Source organism: Aquila chrysaetos, chromosome 13 (genome assembly GCF_900496995.4).
Source record: "Aquila chrysaetos chrysaetos chromosome 13, bAquChr1.4, whole genome shotgun sequence".
NCBI classification, from domain to species: Eukaryota; Metazoa; Chordata; class Aves; order Accipitriformes; family Accipitridae; genus Aquila; species Aquila chrysaetos.
Genome location: NC_044016.1, coordinates 7,214,347 through 7,239,095, shown reverse-complemented (window position 1 = coordinate 7,239,095; position 24,749 = coordinate 7,214,347). Strand labels below are relative to the sequence as shown.

Below are 24,749 nucleotides of genomic sequence, written 5' to 3'. Positions count from 1 at the left end.
GATTGTAGTGATTGTTAAAATGATAAAGCACATAGGTGTTATACCCAATATAGCAGCAAAAGCTAGCTTTATATTTAAGAGCAATTTAAATTGTTCTCATGGGTCAGTGACATTCTGAAAACACAAGGGTTTTCTTCCTCTGCAGGGATTTAGTTTGTATTGTATGTTCTAATGGAAGATGTACAATATGATGCATATCTCATTCTATCCTGCGGGGATTTAGCTTATCCTTGAGTGTAATAATGACAAAAAGCTATGTTTTATCGATTCTTGTAACCAGATCTACCAACAAAGGGAATACTTTCCCTCTGGCAAAGTAAAGCATTGGGGTTAAACATCTCATAATCTTTGGACAGGGGAGTCTTTATATTGATTATTTTTGTTTGTTTTTCAGTACGTACAACTATTTATTGTAACTTAACATTTTTGACTCAAGTGAATCATTAAGTGAAAAGCAAGAATGCAAAATTAGTTTTTCTGCTATTGGCCTTTTAGTGATTTTTTTTTCTATCAGTATGTTTAGACAACTGTGGTATACAAGGTGCTTCAAAAAGAAGATATAGTTCGAGTCCTAAAGAGTACAGTATTTCACAAATATGCTATGTGTTTTTATGGATGTGATGTTATTTGTCTCAAGAGAAATAATACATCCCTCTTACGAATACCTTCATGAGGAAAGTAGAATTAAGATTATGCAAGACTGTCAGTGTTTGTCCATACTGCCAGAAACTGAAGATGTTGCAGATTTACTGCAATGTCTACAATTTTCATTTACTCTGGACCCTATTTCGTTAGAGTAGTTGTCATGATTGCTTCTGCTGCTGTGTCATCTGCAGTACTGTTAGTGATTGCTTTACATCCTTGTGACAGCTACTTTATGATAAATAGCTGTAAGCTATGCATTTATTTTCAAAATTTTGTGCAGCTCAGCACCAAAATGAAGGAGACCAGCCACCTGACCAGTTAGTTTTCTTTGAATGATTGTTTGGAAAGTTGAGCTTTTCCTAATCTGTCAAGTTTCTGTCAGTGACCATTTCTGTGCTACACTTGTGCCCGGCTTTGAGCCCTGAAATTATGGTTGGCTGTCACTGTCATATTCAAACGTCGCTGAGCGTGGACTTCAGCTGGATTTGCTAAGGGATGGCATTTATCAGCAGTCAGTACTTTTTCATCTGAGACCAGTTCATGCAATGAAGTAGGAAAAGCAGTTGAAAAGACTGGTGTGTATCTTTTTGAGATGCTTCTAGTCCAGTCAGCTGGGGGTTCATAATAAACTGTTTGATGGCAGGCAATGGTATGAAGAAGAGTGGTGCTTCCTTAATTAGTGCTGGTTCCAGCTGGGAGGTGGTACCTTTCAACCAATGGTGGAAGCTGGCTCAGCTGCAGCAAAGCACCAGAATTGACTGGATATTGCTGCTAGGAGTGCAGCTTTCTGCTTCTCTTAGCTGCTGTCTACCAGGAATGAAACAGAGGAGAAGCACCTGTACTGACAGTTATGGATTTATCCGTGATGCTGTTAGTTGTTTCCTTACACCTTAGACTAGGGTGCAACAATCCCAGGCAGTGCCTCTGTGCTGCCCCATGTCAGGGTGGTAGCCCCACGGGCATTAATTTTAGCTCAAAGTCTAATTGGTTTGTTGTTCCTCCAAGGAAAAAAGGAGAAAAGCCCTTGTACATCTGAGCTTCAGTCTCTACATCTGCACAGTGTGAAATAGAAATTATTTGCATTTGAGTGGCGTGAAATAAATCGGAAAGCAAATGTTTAGCCAGGGCAATATCCAGAATTATAATATGAATTTAAAATGTTTTAGGAAGGTATTGTTTGGATAAGTTAGTACAAATGTATATTTTGGAATGTGTTGATGCTTTTTAACTGATTTTTTTTTTTTTTTTAAGTTATTACCAACATAGGCAGGAATGTTCCTGTTCAAAATCATATTAGTATCTCTTTCAACCTTTTAGGTTATTGATAGCTGCTAACACTTTTTTAAAATGCTGGTTGCTCTGCAACAGGTAGAAAACTTGCTTCAAAATATGCTTCAAAACACAGCCTGTTTTGCTAATTTTCTATTTCATGGCTACCTTCTGCAGGATTTCTTGCATCCACTCAGGAAGCAGCTAGCATTGATTCCTTGTGGTGTGAGGCAAAGGGGGTTACTTAAATTGATACCTTTCTCACCTTTGTGAAGAAAGACTGCAAAAGAATGTCTTGGAATATCTAGATACTTTTATTGTCCTCTGTCATGTTCAGGTTTGTATTGCCCTGAAATGCATGAGGTTAATGAAACAAATACACTGCAAAAGCAGTAAACCATCCATAATTTTATTATTAAGTGTTAAATTCATTTGGAACAGTCCCGTGCTGAGGAACATGTTTGTGAAACATTGCTTTGTGCCATGTAATGTCCAGGGGACATGAAGGTTATAGAACTAGATTTAATAATACTTAACAATTTCCAAAAGTTTGCTTTCCATTGTGAGTCTTGAAATTAGGACCAAAGCCCCCTCTCTGCTTATACCCATGCCAGTCTATTAACTTTCATGAGAAAACTCATTCAGTGCTGTAACTGAAAGGGAACTTTGGCTTCATTGAGAACCTGAATGCAGGATGTGGCCAAGTGGCATGGCATGTTCCCCTTCAGGAAGCTGGAGCACTAGTTGTCATCTTTCTCAGATAGAAAAATATGTAAAGCAATAATAATTTTTTTATATGTGTGAACTGCCCCTATTCAAGTTGGTATGTACACAAAGGCACAAATGTTTTCTATTAGTTCACTGTTCGAAATATAGGTAGAAATGCTGAGGTTAAGTGCTTATTTAGGCTGGAGAGGTGAATATTAGAGCTGTAATAGTCCAGTTCAAACCGGTGCCCTGATCCATCCTCCGGATACTCTTGTTATTTCTTACAGTAAACTTTCAGATATTATAGCAACACTTTTTAAAAACATCACTCCTTCTTTCACCATGTTGCACAAAAGGATGCTGGTTAACCAAATACATTTCTTGTTGAGAAATGTCTGGGGTTTTTAACCAATCTATTTATCTTTTCTTTATGTAGTTCCTAATTGTATGATGCTCAGTCTAAACTCGCCATTAGGAAAGGACAGGGTGAAGCAAAGCATCTGTTGCATAGGGACCGAGACTTGCAGTAAATGGTCATAGAATAGGGCTTGTCCTTTTCTTCCCCCTTCCCTTCTCCCCCCCCCTTGGTGCATAGTATGTATTAGATTTTAATCAGTGGCTGTAATCTGTGTAATAACTGGGTCATGCTAGTCCTGTCACAAACAACTGTGATTGTCACTTTCTGCTATCAGACTTGTGAGAACTGAGTACAGAGATTATTTAATACACAGATCAACTTGGCTTTTGCCCCAGCAAAATAATGGAATTCACCATTTCTTTCTCATGAAAACTGATGAGGATTTTTTTTTGTCTAGACTTTTTTTTGGAGGTTAGTAGTGTTATTTAAACTGGCTAACTAAAAGTATAATACTTCAAAAATTAGATACAGCAGCATTAGTTAAGTGGGAAAGATCTGGTTTTGCCATGCATTTCTGTATTTTAGTGCATAACTAAAGAATTTTTTGGGCATAGTTTTCAGGGATAACTTTTCCTATTGACTGATATAATAGAGTCATCACAACAGCTGCAAGGGATTGGTTACACTGCTGGAATTCACCCGGGTGCACACAGGTTTTTTTAATGCATGCTTTTTGAAACAAAACAGTTTGATAGCAGGTGTGACCTTTAACCCTCCCTAACTTTGAAGAACTTAATCATCATCATTTGTTCAGCACTGAATATATTTTGCAGGTGGAGGAAACAGAGGGAAATGTCGTTTGGTTTTGATGGGAAAGGGGGAGGATGAGGAATGGTTGTGTTGGTATTTTTACCCCTTTTGTTTAAAACAAATTGGGCAAAGTTAATTTTTGAAAGTTCTATCTAAAACAGATTTTATGTTCTGTTGAGAAAATCTGTTTTGCCATATAGTTACAGAGATGTAATTGAAAGATAGAGTAAAGCTTGAAGAGAGAAATTTAAAATGTGCCCATCTACTAATATTTTGTATGCAGAAGGGGCTGGGAGAGCTGTGGAAAGAGTGAATATACAAGATGATACATTGAGAAGGTGCCTGCCTCGTCCCCAGAGGGTTATCAATTACACATTGGTCCTTCCCAACAAATGTTTGTCTTGCTGGCTTTTTGAGGACCTCATATGAGGTTCTGTACCTCACTGAGCAAACCCTTGTATTTGGGGGGAGTGCATAGCGTTGTGGACATGGCTCTCTGGATGAACCAGCTAACCCTTTATAGGGTCATGGAGATCATGGTAATGGTCATACAGCGTGGTGTATGATGATGTGGATAGCAGTGCTGCAGCCCGTGCAGAGGAAAATATTGCCTTTATGGGACTGAATTCTTAACTAAAGCACTTGCTTGTTTTTTCAACCTTGTAGATTAACTTTGGTGTAAAAGTGGGTACTAAAATTGACAGAGTCCGAGGATACGGAAGGCAATTTTATCTGCCAATATAAACTGGAATTGTCATATAAACATTTATACAAGTCAGCATGATTACAAAGCTTGTACTAGTTATTGTCCTTGGATGGCTGTTGATTGTGCCAAATAGTTGTATGGTATTGTTGCTCGTGGTACAGTCCATTATGACATGGATGAAAATGGGACTCACTTTCACAAGTGACTGAGCACACATGGAAATTCAGATCTTTACAAATAAAAGCTAGAAATTCATGTTTTAATTGCCATATTAACAGTAAATATGTCTGTATATATTTCTCCCTAATCTGTAAACCCAAGAGCGTATGCTGCAATTACAAATTACAATTACAGCGCTCTGTGTTGGTGCTGAATTAGTCCATGAAAGGGCTTGTCTGTTCGAGTGTTTCTCTTCATACAGAGTCCTGTAACTACTAACTTCAGATTCAAGTTTCGTGAGTTCTGACTTAAGTACATAGCCTAGGCTGGACAGTAAGAAACTTAGTTGAGAAAAGTTGGTTTTGTGGTTGAGGCTGTAGATAGGATGGCAAGCAGTCCCCTGAGCCTGCCACAGCTTCTTTTCAGCATGAGGCAACTTACTGTTGCAAAGTCATTTCAGAACTCAGTTTATTTGGGTTTCTGTACATTTTGGCTGCTGACAAGTCTGTTGTTCTTGTGGTGGCACCAGAAGTTTTTGGTATCAGTTGTGAAATTGAGTATGCTCGATACCTCTGAAAGTCAGATTTGTGCATCTTGGACTACAGTCTGAAGGTTGGTGACATTTCATGGATTTGATCTTAATTTTTGTGGCTGTATTTAACAGAAAATCCTTGTCTCTGCATTTCCTTAATCCTTGAGTTACTGCAACTGCAGATTGGTTATTTGCTCCTCCTTTTCCCCAGCTTCCTCATGGCTGCAGGGAGCAATTTTTACTACTGTGTACTACCTACGGGAATGTCCCAGTTACCAACTCTACTGCTTCGTTGGGTTGGAGCATTTCCAGACAGTGAATTACAGCTGCTAGAAATTTGCTTTTATACAAGTCTTATTTCTTACAACAGTTAAATTAAAATGGATCTATATTTCTTGAGGAAATAAATATAATAGCTTTATATTTCTTGATGGAATGTTCCATCATAGTTATATTGATGTGCTATATTGCCTGATACACACCATGAATGATGATGAAGAGTAAAAGAGGGCTTAGCATCAGTGTTTAGCTTTGCTAGCTTAATTTGTTCTTCCATCCTCTCTGCCGAGAAAAGGGACAATAGGAATGGTCACGTTTATATTACTCAACACTGTCAATTACATTTTCATCACCCTTTTGCTCTCATGTTAGTTAGCAGTGCTTAGAATATATATCTGAAGTGGCCCATTGCTATGTTAAGAGCTGGTTTGCATTGGATTGTACTTTTTGTTTGGTGTAACAAAGTGTTGTAAGTCAGAGGCTCAGCTTTATGTGGATTATTTCCCCTTTACCTTTACAGTCGCTCAAGAGTTAGAAATAGATGCAGTCTAAGCAGTACTCGCACCTAGTGTGGGCATGGTTGCAGCTACCTTGAGATGATTCTGCCAGAACGTTTTGGTTCCCCTGGACTAGAATTTCAGCCCAATGTGTTGAATCGTATGCTTCAAAGGACACCAGATCTCATTCCTGAGGACCAAAATAAGCTTCAAACTTTTGTGAAAATCTTCGAGGAATCTGAAGTTTGAACTGTTTATCTGGTGGTGTGAAAGCATACAAATCTACTCTTTTGGAGACCTCAATGTAGAAATACTAAGTGATCTGTTTTATGCAAGGAGTTGTTTCTTAATTCATTGTTTTCTGTACCTTTTTAAAGAAGTAATATTAAATGTGCCCTTGGTGGTAAAACAAGTCCGTAACTTAACTGAAGCCATAGTATGGTTACATCTTTGGAGTGATTGTATGTCGCATTCACAGACAGGAAATTCTTGAAAGAACTTGCAGATTCTTCATGGGAAATTTTTTTAAAGTGAAATTCATGTGAAACTTACTGATCCAGTAGCAAACAAAATGACGTGCTTGCTGAACAGTGGTAGATAAGAATAATCTGCATTTGGGTTTGCTATCTCCTCATCAAAGTAATATTGTTTATATTAGATTTTTAATAAATAACAAAAACTTACATAGAAAAGTTAATTTGTATAGGTACGTTTTGTCATTCTGTTTCCTGTATTATAGCAAGACAGAATTTATGGCCAAAGTAATTTTTTGTAACGGAATTACGAAGGACAATTAAGAAGGCTTGTGAATTGCAATGTCAGAACATGGTGTTTTGGTTGTCTGTTCCCATCATATGCAAACTTTATCATAATTTTCAGTGGTACTGAATTTTTATCATGTTAGTTTATTTGGTGTCTTGTTGAAAACTGGAAAAGCCTCTGGAATAGTAATCCCAAAAATCAGCTGCATAAAATTCCTTTTGAAAACCCAGCTGTCTTTGTAGCTGTAATTATTCTCTGAATTACTTGTTTGCAAAGACTCAATTGAATATGATTGTATGCCTTTTAAAATAATTCATATTCTAAAATATATGATTTTTATGATTTATTTGCTTTTCCATGTATGGGAAGAATTAAACAAATTGGCATGTGCTTGTATATTTCATATATTTTCAATTACTCTCTTTTTCCTTCCTTCCAGGCCAGCCAGACCATTCAAGTTACCAAAAAGGTAAGGTCTAATACTGTCACGTGAGGTTTGCAGAATCATAAAGGCAGTAGATGAGGTGATAGCAAAGCTGTTATTCCCCACACAGTGCAAGAGTAAGGAATGTTCAAGGAAAATAGTAGGCAAATTCAAGCAGATTTTAAAAGAAAAACGTATTTCTTTATGCAGTGGGTGGTGAATTTCTGGAACTGCTATAGGAGATTGTGGAGGCAGATAGCATCAGCAAGTTCAAACAACGTTCAGAAGACTTGTTCTGCAATGGGTCCCTAAATAAACACTCAAAGGAGGAGTCAGGGACAAGCTCTTTAACATCCCTAATCACACATCTGTGAATCCTGGGGGAGCAAGAAGGGGATAGACCGCAGAAAGTGGCCAAACTCACGTGCTCTATTTATGGAGAGACAAGTAGTCTCTCCATAAATACTGGGCCAGAATTTTAAAATCTATGCAGATTTCCATGTTCCTTGTTTTCAGGTATTTGATGGCATTTTTTGTTACAATCTGTGCCATTCTCTTTTTTTTTTTTATGTACGCTATCTGCACAAGCATAAAAACTCTGTGACTCGGTACCTTTTTGATTAAGGGTTATTCTGAGAAGCGGCTTGGTAGTATCATCAATACTGATGAAATAACCTGACAGAAAAGTTCAGAAAATTTCACTGTAATGATCTTTTCTTCTTCGTAAAACCAGAAACCCCATGCAATCGGGAACGCTAGGTTTGGACTGTATATGCTCTGAAGAATGGCAGGGTCATAGAAAACAACAGAGCAACTTATCTAAAACTGTTAGTGCATCAGTAATAGCAACAAAAAAACATCTCAAGTGAAAATACATTAAAAATATAATCCACCTTTAGGTTTTGCTTTCAGTAAAGAACAGGCCTGTTTGCTAAGTATCTGTTTTGAGTTGCATAAATCTGTTTGTTAATTATGAATTCAGTCACACAAATGTCTGTTGCTCATAGTGACCTCTTTATGATACAGAAACTATATATCGTATGTTTCTATCTCTTTATATGAGACTAGGTAGTGGTTTAACCTGAGTATGTCTGCATATAAGGGCTGAATTGAAAAGTTTAACACTATCCACGTGTTATGCTGTAGCTTAAAACGGGAAGGAAAAGTAAACACTATCTTTTTTACCTTCTTTTGAAGAAAGCATCTGAGGCCTTAGATTACCTTGGGGCAAATTGCTTGAAACCAGTCTTTTAGTGGTGCTAAACGGGTGAGATAAATAATGATTGAATTACTTTACTGTATCTCCTAAGCATTTTTAATTATTTAAAACATGAAAAAAAACCCCAACCCCAAACCTTTTTCAGGTGTGTGAAAAACATCAGGAGAAAAGAAATTAATAAAAACTATAAGGCAGCTTAAAGTAGTGTTACCATTCTAACTATTAGATTGAAATCAGGGTGTGAAATGGCAGAAAAAAGAGATTTCAGTCAGTGTCATAGTTATTGAGAATTCATTATTCAGTGCTTGAATAGTTTGGAGAAAAAAAAAAAGATGATAATGTGTCAGTGTAGCTATATGTCCAGCTCATTGCACAACTGTTGTTTTAATTAGGCACCAAAAAGCAGGAGGTGTTATCCTGATTTAGAAAAGTAATAAAGGATGTGCTTAGCACTAAGGCTCTCCTTTCTGAATGTGATTCCTTGAGTGAGGAATTGATTTAAGCATTTTTCTCTTGGACTCAGACTTTTTCAGGCAAGTGGTCATTTATGCAGAATCTAAGTCAGGGCAGTGGCTTACTTTTCACAGAGAAAATAAAAAGTAACTAAACTTTTTAATGGGTGAAAAATAAAGTAACTGTCATCTGTTTAGCCACTTACAGTGGGTTGGGATTGAGGCTGGCTGTAGGCAACTTGGTTGGAGCCAGAGCCCTCAGCAGCATCAAATGATGCTCAGACAAGTAGAATCAAAATATAGTGTGGTTAGTCCTTTTTGATGTTTTAGCCCAGGTCAGCTTTGCTTATCTGAATTTCAGTATGTGATACAAGAAACAGGACAAATTTGCAGGTGTAAACAAGCACTTACTGTTTTTTCTGTATGTGGCTTATTAACACATTAAACACTTCACGTAGGACATAGGGTTTTTTACAGCTAGTGACTGAAGCATTTAACCAATTTAAGAGCTGCTCAGCTGAGAATGGAAGCGTAGAGACAACATGTCAAAGCAGTAAATCCGGCAGTAGTGATGAATAGGAAAATAAATCTTTTGGGTATAATTTTTATGGCTTCAGAGCAAATGTCTATAATAGTTAGTCAATCTAGCTTGGTGTTTATGAAAACATTTAGTCCTATAAATAGGAAAATTCTATTAGGTCGTTTACTTCCCTTCACTTCTACTTTGTACAATTGCTCATCTGGCAAGCTGCCCCTTTGTGATTCACTTTAATAAAAACTTAAACTTCAGATTGCTTTTCAAGCTTTTGCTAATTAACCTCTTGTGTGAGAATGTAAGAATTATTCCACGTTTACCTAATGGGAAATTGAGATACACCTAGGGCTTTGGACTTCCTTGCTCCTTAAAGCTGTACTTAGACCATACCTCTTTCCACATGCTATGGAACGTCAGCAATAAGCTTGCTCACTGCCATTGAGTTTACAGTTAGAAAACTGGGAAACTGTTGCTGGAGTGAGGAGCTGGGCATTACCTCCCTTCTTAGCAATGGGACAGAAAATTTCTGTAGAGCCGATAATTGAACTGTGATTAGATAATGAGTTGCTCTGAAACTGAAAAAGAACCATAATCTTTTAAGACAGTAGAAATAAGTAAAGGAGTGCTCTGCTATAAACCTTAATGTTATGTTGCATGTAAGTTGAGGAGGAAATAAGAGTATAGATCTTCTTAATCGATATTTAGTGTGTACCGAGACTATCGGTATGGAATAATTCATAGCCTATAATTATTTTTCTAATGCCTTTTAAAGTTTATGGGACTTTCTGTACTCTCTTTGCTCCCAAGATTAGACAATGTTGCCCTTGAAACAAATTCTATGAATTCAAGTCTTCACTGTAAGAAAAATTATTAATAAATAAAAATTTCTGGGTTTCATTTTATTTTCTGATACTTTTCAGTCAATTTAACAAAGATAAAAATATTTTGTGAAAATGATGAAAATTAGATTTACATATAAAAATTCTTACACTCTTAATTTAGAATGAACTAGGAGTTAAAATCCGAGGGTATGTGTTATACTAGAAGACTAAACAATTAATGCTGATTAGTTTATGTATCATGTCGCAACTCCCATGCACCTTTGAATTTACAACAGATTTTATGGATCATTGGTATATAAGGCTTGAGTATTTTTTTAAGTGACTGTTTTAAATATAGAGGAAGTGTTTTCTTTTGGGTCCTACTTTAAAATTGATTTTTCCTCTCTTTGATATTTTTCTTAAAAAAGCTTAAGCTTGCAAAGAAGAAACTGCAATGTTTTCTATCATTAATTTTTAATAAAGCATCTATTTTTAGTGGTCCCCAACCATGGATAATATCCATGCCAAAAGTTAACTATAAAGTTAAGAAATAGTCTTAAACAACAGCTTTTACTTCACATATGCTTTTTTTTTTGGAATTTTTTAATGTAAAAGCATTTTATGTAAATTATTGCTATGGCAGTTTTAAATACTGAACATGTACTAAACAACAGAAATATCTATTTCAGTAGCCTGTAGTTAATCACCTCTGTAGCAGCACAAAGAAAATCTGAGATAAAGTCTGCATTTCTGTTAGAATCCTGTGGGAAAAAATAAGTCTGATGTGAAAAGCTTTTCTATGTAAGAATAGAAAGTTTCAGTATGGGGATTTGATAGAAAGTGTTTGGGTTTGGTTTTTTTTTTTCCTTCTTAAATCTACACTTTTTTTTAAACTGTTCCCAAACGGTTTCCACCCATTTATGATAGCTAGCTTAATTTCCTGTAAGTATAACAAAGAAAACAGGTCAGTGTTTAAACATGGTTCTTTATAGAAGTATGGAGTACTTTTGTGTGTAACTTTCATTTCTGTAACATCCTTTTCTCTGCCTCTCTCCATGTAGCTATGCTGCGCTGATAGCAGACTGGCCTGTGGTGGTCCTGGGCATGTGTACTGTGTTAATAGTGGTGTGTGCGCTGGTTGGAATATTAGTTCCAGATCTTCCAGATTTCTCTGATCCATTGCTGGTAGGTAAATATTAATCAATTGCATTGTCAAATAAGTATTTTTGGTTTGCCGTTTTTTCAGTGATACCAGTAAGTACACAGTACTTGAAAGTACACAGTAAGAGGCAAGTAGAGCAATTGATACATACCCCTTAACCTGACATCTGCCCACAGGAAAAAACGGACTCTTAATATGCCTGAAAAGGTTCCTGGTACTATGAAGCCGTTTGGCAATCAATTTCCAGGGAGATTCAATTGGTACTAAGCTTGCAGAAGCAAGTTCTGTCTAATGAATCCACAAAAGAAATGAGTTGTTACAAGGCTCTTTAATTCCTCTAATTAAAAAAAAAAAAAAAAAAAAAAAAAGTATTAAGTCTTGACATTGGAGCAGCTAATGGTGATACAAAGATGCAGTTGCCATCAGAGAGCATTATCCACTAGTTTAAATTCCTTCTGCATTTTGCTATTGAAAGGTCATATGTCCTTCAGCAGAACTGCTGTAGATTGAACAATGTAAATTCATCCCAGTTTTGGATGTACAGCACAGTACAACACAACACAGACCATACGTTCTAAATCAGATTTCAAAGAGTGAGGACCAGGATCTATTAAGGGAAAGGGGATTCTAAGTGCCTTCTGGGGATGAAATTATATCCATATTGAAAGACTGAAAGTAATTTTTATCAGATTCTGTTAAATACTGTGCTAATTTCTTACTTTTCATGAGCTGTCTTACCCATGAGTAGCTTTCAGGACTTTTATTGAAAATACTGTATTTAATTATTATCCTCAAATAAAAATATACTGTTCCTATAAGTTATTGTTATTTATATCATTGTAGCCTATATCTGTACATATCCATATGTAATGGCTATTTCTTGAAAACAGCCAAGTTATTAAAATTGTTTCAAAGTAACTTTCAGAATTATTTAAAGATTCACCTTATTCTTGGAGAAAGAGAGAAGATATACTTGAGTGTTTGTAAGCATATTTCATCAGTAAAGAGTGATAATTGAGACACAGAAGAGGACTTTGTAGAATGCCCTTGTTCTGAAAACTTGTTTGATAGACTAAATTATCATCACTTCTCAGGGAGAGAGGTAGTACGTGCAAGAATTCTTAATCCCTTGTCACTCTATACAGTTGGCCATTATTTTGTCTGACCTGTCATAAAGCATTTTACCTTTAAAAGTAGATGCCTGGACTAAATATGCTTCATAATGAAAACTATCCATCACTTCGATCATGTTTCCACTTTCCCATTTGAGCTGAAGAATGAAAAGTATTAATGGAATTTTATGATGATCTTCATTTAGGGTTTTGAACCAAGAGGGACAGCCATAGGACAGAGATTGGTCACATGGAACAATATGGTGAAAAACACAGGGTACAAAGCAACACTGGCAAACTATCCTTTCAAATATGCAGATGAGCAAGCTAAAAGGTAAGAATTTGTATTAAAAACGTGTTTTATTTGGGCTTTTTTGTATGTACATAGTGATTGCTCCAGTGCCCTCTGAAGTTAATTTATATATTGCCACTGATTTCAATAAATACTGAATCTGATCATCTACAATTCTCAAGGCCTTTCACATGGAACTAGATATTTCCCATCGCAAACTCTTTTAAAAAGTGTATAATTTTAGTTTTCTCTTTTAATTATGGATATTTTCAGTACTGGGCTCAATGTCATTTCCTTTGAAGTCCGTAATTTAAACAAAATATTCAGTGAATGTTTCAATTTTTGTATACCAAAGTCACATTGGTGAAAATATGTTTTCTCATATGTAAGAGCTATTAAAATGTGTGACTTGTTTGGATATTCCTTCTACTAACAATCTCTTTGTTAAGGTAAGGTAAAACTATTCATTCTGTTTTAGTCATCAAGATGACAGATGGTCAGATGATCACTATGAAAGAGAGAAGAGGCAAGCAGACTGGAACTTCCACAAGGATACCTTTTTCTGTGATATTCCAAGTGAGTAGAGAAATGATGTAAGGAAGGCTAAAAACTTCTGCCAGTTGAATGATTTCTGAGGTCTCCTGTATATTGTATGCCTTATTAGGAAAATATTTTTTGCTTGGTATATTCACGATAAGCACCTTCTATCTGCGTGCAGAAGTCTTCGAAGAAATTGGGCTGAAATGTTGTGTTCTATTGGTTCTTCCTAGGAAGCAACTGTTTTTACTTAAAGTGCTTCCTTTAAGTGGTTCCGTTTCCTTTAAGAATTTTTATTAGTTATTGGTAATGCTGATCATTGTAAAAGCAGTGTTTTGTGTATGACTATAGAGGTAGCACTTAATTCACACTAGGGAAGAAGTTGTGTTTTATCTGTGCCATTAACTTAACTCTAAAAAATCAATCTAAATCAAAATACTTTTCCTGTATATATCCTAAAAGACAGGTCATATCTTGTACAGAATTTAGGAGTTTGTTTAGGAAAAAAAAAAAAAAACCCCACATAAAAAACTACACACACACAAAAAAACCCAAACAAAACACCCCCCTCAAAGAAACAAAAATAAAAAAAACCCTCACCTTAAATTACTGAAGGCTTATGAAGCTGTCTAAGTTAAACTAGAGGACAAAAAAGACAAAGAAGTCTTTACTGACTTTTTACAAGGCATACTGCAAAACTTTGATAAGTCCTGTTCTGGCAGAGAGCGTGCATTAGCAGATGTAGATCTTGCCTTTATTCATATAATGACCTGGGCTCTTTTGCAGCTACTTCAATATGTGAGGATTGATAACAGAGCACAAAAACATAATTGTGAAATTATTTGTTTATATTACTTGATCTGAGAGAGCAATGACCAGTAAAGATGGGTGAAAAACAGATTTATGATTTTTAGTTTCGATTATGGTATGGTCTTACATTTAAGTGAGAAGATGAGAGCAAGGTCGTCATTTCTGCTCCTGTGAGCAGAACCAAATTAGACTAAGCATATCTTGTGTAAGGAAGAGGAAATGTGCTTGAAACTCTACAGAGCATAAACTGCAACTTGAAGCAGAATTAACTCCTCTTATCCTGCCTGCTGTTTCTGCATAGTCTCACTCCCATTCTTTCCACTACTGTTTCTGCGTAGTGTCAGTTGTGGCAGTCATGAAGGAATTGCACTTCTATGGGAAAGTTTGCCAGCCCATTATGTAAAGAAAACAGTTGATTTCCTCTTGACCCATTTTAGTCATTCCTGGTATCTTTCTTTGTCTGCTCCAGGATCTGCAGATTTCAGTTTCCTTGATCCTAAAGCATGGTCAGAGATCATAAAGCACTACCCCTGAGTCTTTTTGTTACAGTCTTGCGAAAGGCAAAAATTCTGCACGTTCACAGCAGTGGGAAAAATTCAGCCTTTTTGGTTTTGGAATATTGTAATTAATATGATAATGTTTCTTAACCCGAAGTACCATACTGTGTTACACAGTACTGTATATTTGTGTTTGTATATATGTTTCCTTTGTTAGCTATGCATAAGGATTTCACTGTCACTAAGTAATTGTTTCTTTTCCTAAAAGCTGTCTTCTAATAAATGTGATTTAATTTGTAATTTAAGCTCTATGTGTCTAAACTGTAGAATTCTTAAAAATGGCCTCAAGGACATCAGAACAATTTCCACTGCAGACATTTGCTTCTAAAGCAAAAACATTGTTGTAGAAACAGCTTTATAATTATTATTTATATTCCCAAATGACTTACTAAATCAGCCTTTGATTACTATTATCTGCGTACTGCCATTATGCTGTGCCAAGAATTTCATAGTTTGCTGATTAGATCTTTTGATTTTTATTTGTTTGTCATATTCCAGAAGATAGTTCGCTTGAATAGAAGTGTGTAGAGCTTCTAAGTGGTACATAGTATTGAAGATGCCATATTTACTATAAGCACTTTAAGGAAACTGAAACTTTCATGTGGACTGAGTCTTACAGATAAATAGCTTATCTTGAAAAGGAGGTGGATTCCCATGACTTGACAAAGATTTCATCTGTGTCCTTTGAATGGTGGGATTTTGCCTCAGTCTTTGATACCAGACAAACCCAAACAATCTATAAAACCCCCCTCCTGTAATTCCAGGTGATCGCTATTCACGAGTGGTGTTTACATCAACAGAAGGAGAGAATTTATGGAATTTGAATGCAATTAAGTCAATGTGCAATGTAGACAACTTGAGGGTAAGTAAAGATGGCATTTAATTTGTTTAACTTGCAGATATGAAGCATGTTGGTTTTTCTACTAATACCATCTAGAATGGGGTGGAAGAGGCGTGCTTCACAAGTTTTTTGCAGAAAGGATTATCTTAACTTTTGTTGTGTGTTTCCTCTTAGAATATTATTCCACGGATTTTTGTTCTTGTTTCCCAGCAAATAATACATTTTTCTTACCTTTTCACCTTCAGGTGAACTAGCTGCATTCTCATAGCATATGCAGTTTTCTCTGACACCCAGTCGGTCACTCAGATTTTTTTTTTTTTTATTATTATTATTATTTTGTTTGTTTGTTTTAATTTTTTTAGGTCAGAAGGGAATAGGTTGGCAGAGGGACATCAAAGGAACATAAATACAGTAGCTAGAAATGTAGCCTAATTAATTAGGCGTGCATAGTGATACTTTCAGAGTAATATTAATTTTCTCTTTAAAACTGAGAAAATGAAAGAAGACATTTTAGCTTTGTCTATCTGGCACCATTGTAATTTTTCCTGGCTTTCCTTGTACTCAGTACCTTGCATAGTCAAAATACCTATTGTAATAGCCACCTTCAGAGGCTACCATAGCTTCTTTTACATGTGTTAGAAGACAATTTAGCACTCTGATTCAATTCGATGTCTGGTTTCAACTGGTGGAAGTTAACTGACAAAGGCTAAAATAAAATAAGCATTCAGATGGTACATTTGTAAAATATAAGCTTGTCACTTGCTGCAGTGAACTCCTTTGAACTGCTGAGTAACCATAAATTTTTGCGTACTGGTGACTTTGTATGGAAATAAAGCAATATGTTTTTCTTCTATTAATAATGATCCGTTTATTTACAATTTTTTCTCCTCCAAAACAAAAATAATCATAAACGATTAACTTCGTATTATACCACATTTATTTCATGAGGAATATTTTCATTATTAGATTTGTTTATCGTTGCCTTTAGACAACTGTATTAATTTAGCGAATTCCCGAACTGTTTTCTCTAACAGCTGGCATTTGCTTGCTTAAAATGTTGAGCTGTAGCGAAACACTGTATAATGAATCTCCCTTGGCAGTCTGCTGACAGGCATTTTGTCCTGGTTGGCCTCTGTTGGTGTAAGTGGTTTTTGTTTTCACATGTTCATGAAATGTTCCTTATTTCCCCATCAGAGATTATTGCACCGACAGGATGGCTCATGTGATTACCCTTTATCTCTTTCAATCAGAATGAGCCAGGTGAGCAAAGTATAGTATTTAAACTAGCCCAGCTCAGTTTTGAATGAACTGAGCTAGGGAGTGATCATATCGCCAGTTCAATCAGGAGATACAGCGGGGAATAACCTTTTACAAGGGTAAAGACTGAGAGTTAAGGAGGAGATGCTAATCTGTGCATTTAGCTGTAGAAGTTTAGTCACATAGCTGATGCAGGTAAATCCCAGATAGTATAAATCATTGCAAAGCTATACCGTCTGAATAAAAAAAAAAAAAAAAAAAAAAAAAAAGAAAGAAAATCTGTATAACAGACAGTTAATTACCTCTGAAGAATAATCTTTGTAATGGTTACATTACTCCTGAGGATTTTTTCTTTTTAGCCTCCCTATATGCACACTTTGCTAATAATGTATTATTTCAAGTACTGCTTTATGTTCTGAGGGAAGGATCAAACTACTTCAGAAAACAAGCACTGTACATCTTGTATCCATAAAAATAGCTCTTTCTTTGAAATAAGAACACTTCAGAAAATTAAATGTTGGCTACTTCAGCTACGCCCACAGTTGCATAGACGTTTATGGAGAATATTGTTGCAGATAATGTTTCTATGGATCTTTTTTGTCATTTAGGTATTTACTTAAGAATATAGTAATCGAACATCTCAACTGAGCAGAAAGACAGTGCATCATGATAGCAGCATTGATTTTTAGCTAGTTAGTAGACAGAACAAGTTGATATGGTTAGGTTTTGCAATTATTGCTGGTTGGTGTATGTAAATTTATAATAAAAATTAGATACTCAGGGCTCAGAAAGGGCTAAACTTTTTTTCATTAAATTTTTTTTAAAAATCCTTGTTACTTACAAATAACATGTTCAAACAATTTTAACACTTTCTAACAATTTCTAAGAACTTCCTACACTTTTTAGAACTCATGAAGTGCTGTGATATGCCCCACTTCCGAATGCTAAGTTCGGCTAGCAGCCAGTCCCTAGAGAGGATGCTGACTTGCACTGCAGCTATCAGAAGAAATTGATGATTTCAGTGACCTTCTGGTCTTACAGACTGTCTTCTGGCTGTAGTTGGTTTTGTTGTTGAATTCATGCTTGTTCAGGGCCGCAGTTCTGTTGAAATATGTGGCAAAGCTTTCTGTATTCAAAGACAGGAAAATCAGACACTACTTTCTGGAAATGCATACCTTGGAATTTATGTATTTTTCTGATGATAAGCAGGATTTCAGCACCAACTAGTATTTGCTTTAGTATGAACTAACAATATATCCCTTATGTGTTAATGGTATTCCCGTCTGCTTGTAACTACTTTAACTATATGTTTTACTGACACTTGGGGACTCCATCGTGCAGCTGCTCAGCATATGGTAGTCCTATAATCTTCATGGAAACTTTACATACAAAGTAGCTGTAGGAGGTGTTCTAATTTTTTACTACTTGGATAAGAAGAGCCCTTTTTTTCACCTGTTAATTGCAGAATATTTTCCCTATAAACTGTAAACAGTTATTTTATACACTTCAAACACTGTAAATGATCTCCTCAGAGTGCTTCCCCAAAACTGTGTATTTGTGATTCTCTGTCACTGTGTAGATCCATTTGGGCAGGGGCAAATCTGCCCACAAACACACCATGTGTGCAGGTTGCACCGCTTAGTTTCCTTACTTGTTCCAAAATAAATGAAAATGTTGCCAGTGGCAGACCAAGTCTGGCAACAGCCAGTTGGCCTTTTCAATTCCTTTGGATCATCAACAAAGCCCAATGCTACAATATATTAACATTTTACGTAGTATTTTAATGAGCTATCCAGAGCTTAATTTTGTATTTTAATTTCTAATTTCCAGCTGCCAGCTCATTTTACTTTATCTTTGGCAACAGTTACTTTACCAGTGAATGTTTATGGCCTGCAGCAAGTGTTGAAGAACAGCATATAAACCTCATTGTCCCATCTTGAACTTGAATACATAGAGAAGACAATACAATCCTTTCCTTCCAATTTACCTATTATATCCTCATAGGATTAACCTGGAGATGTGCCATGAAAAATACAGATATGCTATTCCAGTGCTTCCTTTTATTTAGTAGGTTGTTCAGTTTTTCCTGAGTTTGCATGTGTGAGTGTTTTTATCTGGAAACAATCAAATGTGAATTATCCTGGTTTTTTGGAATGCCAGTTTGTTATTGTTCAGAAACTGGTTGACAAAAGTAAGTCCATATTAAAGCTTTAACTGCCATGAGAATCTCCAAGTGCAGGGTTTTTTGTCTGCATTATAAAGGATTGCTAATAATAAACCTGTGCAATTTTGCTAAAAAAATAAAAAGAAAAAAGGCAAAAAAAAAAAAAAAAAAAGCTAAGTGGTATACTTAAGCACACAGCTTTATTAATGTGACTGTATTAATGTGTGTTCATTCTATGTAACTTGATTAAGAATGAAATTTTACATATATCTATTTGAAGGATTAATTCTAATTTGTCATGTATAACAAGCCAGAAGTTCTGGCTTTTAAGACTTATATTCCCTGTGCCCTGTCAAGATTGAATTTTCCCAACTTGAGAAAATTTCCCTGATCTAACCTTGTTACTTAAGAGCTTCAGTTCTATTTTATAGATACTTTCACTTTTGTCTAGCAGCACCTTATGGTGATTTAGCTAAGTCATGCTCTGACTGGCTTCAGCTAAATCTGGGATACTGTTGAAGTGAAAGAAGAGTATCCACATAAGGGATTAACACTCATATAGCTAAGGAGAGTCCTTAACCAAAATGTTAAAATTGCTGTCATTTTTGTAAAGCTCTGGTAGGAGTTCCTAGGCTTTGGGCAGTCACTTGAGCTGACAACAGCAGTCCTCCCCCATGACCCAGCTCTGTGCCCTGTCTGCACTTGCCACTGGTGCCTCCTTGTCCTGGTGACTTCTCTGGCTTTGCTGCTGCTGCATCCTTCTCCACTCCACTCCTGAGTCAACTCTTGAGACTTTGTCCCACGGTGGGTGCAGCATTCAGAGGCGTGACCGTTGTCTCTGCGCAGCAGGGCTTACTTTGGGGTGCTTCATGCCACAGTGGAATTATCTTGTGCTCGTGCCTTGGAAATCCTGCATGACTTAAGGACACACAGTGCCTGGGTGGCAGGCTGACGTTGTTGGGGGAAATGTCTGTTAGCTGTACAAGAGCTAAAAAAGACTCATAAAGTGAGGGTTGTAGAAGAGAGGTCAGATGATGGAAGTCGTCGTAAAGCTGTCACATCCTTTCTTTCTGGATGGTAAGTCCCTGCCTTTCCTAGGAACTTCAGTATGTGGTTCCAAGCAGAATGAAACCTCATTCATGTATGGCTGATTGTTTCTTTTCAGGAGCATAGCATGAGATAATAGAAGAGAGTTAACAGTCCTCAGTCTGGGGGAAAAAAAAAAAAAAATCACCTCAGTGCATCTTCAAAGAATAGAATTACAGTATTCTTAATGCTTCTGCCAGTTTTATGCCACTGTGAAAAGTCAGTATACTGAGTTATTGCTGGTTTAGCCTGCTGCATGTAAGAGGATACTGATCAAAAACAATGTGTGTGGAAATAAGAATTTAAAATGTTAACACAAAAGGACTGTAAGCTGAATTTTCATCACTTTGGTATTTATTTTGTGGGTGAATGTTTCTAATAATTCAGACTATTACTTTAAACTGGATTTTTTGCCCTGCCTGTCTTTATACAGATCAGATCCCATTCCCAGTTTGGTGATCTCTGCCAGAGAGCCACTGCTGCTTCGTGCTGTCCCAGCTGGACACTGGGCAACTATATTGCTATTCTAAACAACAGGTCATCGTGTCAAAAAATTGTAGAACGGGATGTCTCTCACACCCTAAAGCTGCTTCGCACATGTGCCAAATACTACTACAACGGAACCCTGGGGCCAGACTGCTGGGATATGAATGCCAAAAGGAAGGACCAACTCAAGTGTACAAATGTGCCTCGCAAATGTACCAAGTACAATGCTGTTTACCAGATCCTTCACTATCTAGTGGACAAGGATTTTCTAAGCCCAAAGACAGCTGACTATGTCTTACCAGCTTTAAAATACAGCATGCTCTTCTCTCCAACTGAGAAAGGGGAAAGCATGATGAGTATTTACCTAGATAACTTTGAGAACTGGAACGCTTCTGATGGTGTAACAACCATCACAGGGATTGAGTTTGGAATAAAACATAGATTGTTTCAAGATTACCTGTTGATGGATACTGTGTATCCTGCCATAGCCATTGTAATTGTTTTATTAGTTATGTGTGTATACACGAAGTCCATGTTTATCACACTGATGACTATGTTTGCAATAATTAGTTCCTTGATTATTTCTTATTTTCTCTATCGGGTAGTATTTAATTTTGAGTTCTTTCCATTCATGAATCTCACAGCATTGATTATTCTTGTTGGGATTGGAGCAGATGATGCTTTTGTCTTATGTGACGTTTGGAACTACACAAAATTCGATAAACCTCATGCCGGAACCTCTGAGACAGTGAGCATCACGTTGCAGCATGCTGCTCTTTCCATGTTTGTCACAAGTTTTACTACCGCTGCTGCCTTCTATGCTAATTATGTCAGCAATATCACAGCAATCAGGTGTTTTGGTGTTTATGCCGGCACTGCCATTTTGGTGAATTATGTTTTGATGGTTACATGGCTGCCTGCTGTAGTTGTATTACATGAACGATATCTTCTCAATATTTTCAGTTGCTTTAAGAAACCTCAGCAGAGGGTATACAACAACAAAAACTGCTGGACAGTATTGTGCCAAATGTTCCACAAGATTATTTTTGCAGTGTCAGAAGCATCCAGGATATTTTTTGAAAAAGTTTTGCCATGCATTGTTATCAAATTTCGATATATTTGGCTTTTCTGGTTCCTTGCCTTAACAATTGGTGGAGCATATATTGTGTGTGTAAATCCAAAGATGAAATTGCCATCATTGGAGCTCTCTGAATTTCAGGTATTTAGGTCTTCGCACCCATTTGAACGATATGATGCAGAATACAAAAAGCTTTTTATGTTTGAACGTGTCCACCATGGAGAAGAGCTCCACATGCCAATTACAGTAATCTGGGGTGTCACACCTGAGGATAACGGTGACCCTTTAAACCCTAAAAGTAAAGGAAGGCTGCAGCTAGATAGCAGTTTTAATATTGCTAGCCCAGCTTCACAGGTTTGGATTTTACGTTTCTGTCAGAAGTTAAGAAATCAAACATTTTATTATCAGACTGAAGAACAAGACTTCACAAGCTGCTTCATTGAAACGTTTAAGCAGTGGATGGAAAATCAAGACTGCGATGAGCCATCTCTTTACCCCTGCTGCAGCCACTGGAGCTTTCCATACAAACAAGAAGTTTTTGAATTATGTATCAAGAGAGCTATAATGGAGCTAGAAAGAAGCACAGGGTACCATTTAGATAGTAAAACCCCAGGGCCTCGCTTTGACCTAAATGACACCATCAGGGCAGTGGTGTTGGAGTTCCAAAGCACCTACCTCTTCACATTGGCTTATGAGAAAATGCATCAATTCTACAAAGAGGTGGACTCATGGATTTCAAGTGAGCTTAGTTCTGCTCCTGAAGGTCTTAGCAATGGTTGGTTTGTGAGTAACCTCGAATTTTATGATCTTCAGGACAGTCTTTCTGATGGTACTCTGATTGCCATGGGTCTTTCAGTTGCTGTTGCATTTAGTGTAATGCTTCTTACAACTTGGAATATAATTATAAGCCTTTATGCAATAGTTTCAATAGCTGGAACTATTTTTGTCACTGTAGGTTCTTTGGTTCTTCTTGGATGGGAGCTAAATGTGTTAGAATCTGTCACTATTTCAGTGGCTGTTGGCTTATCTGTAGATTTTGCTGTTCATTATGGAGTGGCTTATCGCTTAGCCCCTGACCCTGACCGAGAGGGAAAGGTCATTTTTTCTTTAAGCCGTATGGGTTCTGCTATCGCAATGGCTGCACTGACTACATTTGTAGCTGGAGCAATGATGATGCCCTCTACAGTGTTGGCATACACGCAGCTTGGCACTTTTATGATGCTTATAATGTGCATTAGTTGGGCTTTTGCAACGTTCTTCTTCCAGTGCATGTGCCGATGCCTGGGACCCCAGGGCACTTGTGGCCAGATCCCACTACCAAAAAAATTGCGGTGTAATGCCTTCTCTCAGACCTTCTCAGGAGCCCAAGGAGGCAGAGGTCAAAATAAATCACATCCTGTTAGCAAATACCAGCTGGACTCCAGAAGTCAAAAACCAGAAATGGAGCATGAGCACTATGAGCTCGAGCCTCTGGCATCACAAACCAGTATCTGTAACCCTGCAGAAAAAGTGACTTATGAAGAAACTCATATCTGCTCAGAGCTCTTCAGCAGCAGGCCTCAGAACACATGTATGCCTATGCATTCAGCCTATAATAGTGAAGTGAGTAAAAGCATAAAAAATGTTGCTAGTTCAGCTACGCTACAGACATCTATTGACCAACACACCATATGCCCAATTTTCTCTCAAAACAGGCAGTGTAGCTGTCCTGATGCATATAAACAAGTGGCTGTGAAGTGGAGTCCACACTCATGTCAACAGTTAAGTGACACCTTCTGTTACCAGTGTTCTCCTTCACCGGGAACCGTACAGATCCAAAGCTCTGTAGCTCCTCTAAATGCTTTACAGCAAGCTGCCGAAGGTTACGTGCATCCAGTCCAGCACGTCCTCCACTGCAGTTGCCTTCAAGGAAGGCTCAAAAGAACAATGACGCAGACCTCTCTCCCTAAAAATTTTTTCCTCCAGTCCGTGCAACAGTTCCAGGCACATCAAAGATTAAATAGGACAGAGTCACATGCTCATCAAAACCCAGAGGAAAACATAAGAACTGTTCCAAAGGTGATGAGCTCCTCACAGTTTCTCTGCCGAAACGCAGGACCTCTAATAGTGCATTGCTCTGAATGTGAGAACAGTGTATCAAATAACCAAATGGGATTCTGTCAGCAGACAGACAAGTGTGATGAAAAGGGTGGTACAGAAGTGAATGGGCTTGAAAGCAAGAAAGCCTCTCTGTCAAAGCAGAAAAAGAAAGCTGAGGGCAAGATAGATCAGCGTTCTTTGCAGAATGACCGGGTTTTGAAGGCTGACCAAAATGATAAAAAACATCTGCTGAATAGATCAGTGAGAGAGGCTCGCTACGAGGGTTGCCGTGAAAATTCACACTGTTGTAGCAAGGCTATCACAGTGAAGTGCAATTCTGTTGACTGTCAAATGCCAAACATCGAAGCCAATGTGCCTCCTATGTTAATGCGCCCAGAACTTTCCAATGAAAGTTTGTTAATAAAAACACTATAATAAATCTTTAATTTGGCAATCCTGTGTCTTTCTTTTAGAAGTAAGTTTAAAACATTGAAAAGGAAAGTCCCTGAATAAATATGAATTATAATTTGCATTTTGGAATGAAAAATGTATTTTATAGAACAGTAACACTTATACATTTCATAAAGCCATGACATGTAGTAAAACCTGATGTTGTCCAGAATGTTTTTTTGCTGTAACTCATAAGCTGGATTATGCTTAATTTAGTTTTTGTCCCAGGGCATTAGCATTTGAATTCTCCTTATAAACCATCTCAAGAAATAAAGCGTTACAAAGAAACTCCCTTTTCTGAAGCCAGGGCTTGTGAGATTGATAATGTTTGGGGCAGACTGAAATTGCTAGATTTTCCGAGTACATAATTTACCTTTATTCTACTGCTGCTGTGGCAGGCTTGTGCGCACCTTGAAACAGCGGCAGGACTATAACTGTGTTCATTCAGGATTGTTCGAAAGACTAGCTCTGCAGGGTAGCCTGTTTTGGGGAATATTTTTAACTATTTATCCTAACAAAATCTAAAGAAAAGCTCTTGGAGGTTAAGAGCACTTGTACCACCATTGTTGCGTATCTGTGTATATAGTGCAGTAAAACATTTTAAACTGCCCTTCCTGGCAGTTACTGTATAGCCTTTACCATTAAATACTAGAGAATACAGG

The 24,749-nt window shown here is 37.0% G+C and overlaps 1 protein-coding gene across 5 annotated transcripts in view; it reads left to right on the top strand.

The window, feature by feature from the left end:
* Positions 1-24,083, top strand: part of DISP1 (dispatched RND transporter family member 1) — a 93,415-nt gene extending 69,332 nt beyond the window's left edge. For all 5 annotated transcript variants that reach the window (XM_030035406.2, XM_030035407.1, XM_030035404.2 and 2 more), the window contains exons 3-8: positions 7,165-7,194; positions 11,238-11,361; positions 12,657-12,784; positions 13,221-13,318; positions 15,411-15,508; positions 20,428-24,083. In XM_030035406.2, coding sequence (XP_029891266.1) covers positions 7,165-7,194; positions 11,238-11,361; positions 12,657-12,784; positions 13,221-13,318; positions 15,411-15,508; positions 20,428-24,072 — 4,123 coding nt within the window. In that variant the 3' untranslated portion in view covers positions 24,073-24,083. The remainder of the gene's footprint in view (positions 1-7,164; positions 7,195-11,237; positions 11,362-12,656; positions 12,785-13,220; positions 13,319-15,410; positions 15,509-20,427) is intronic.
* Positions 24,084-24,749: the final 666 nt, after the last annotated feature.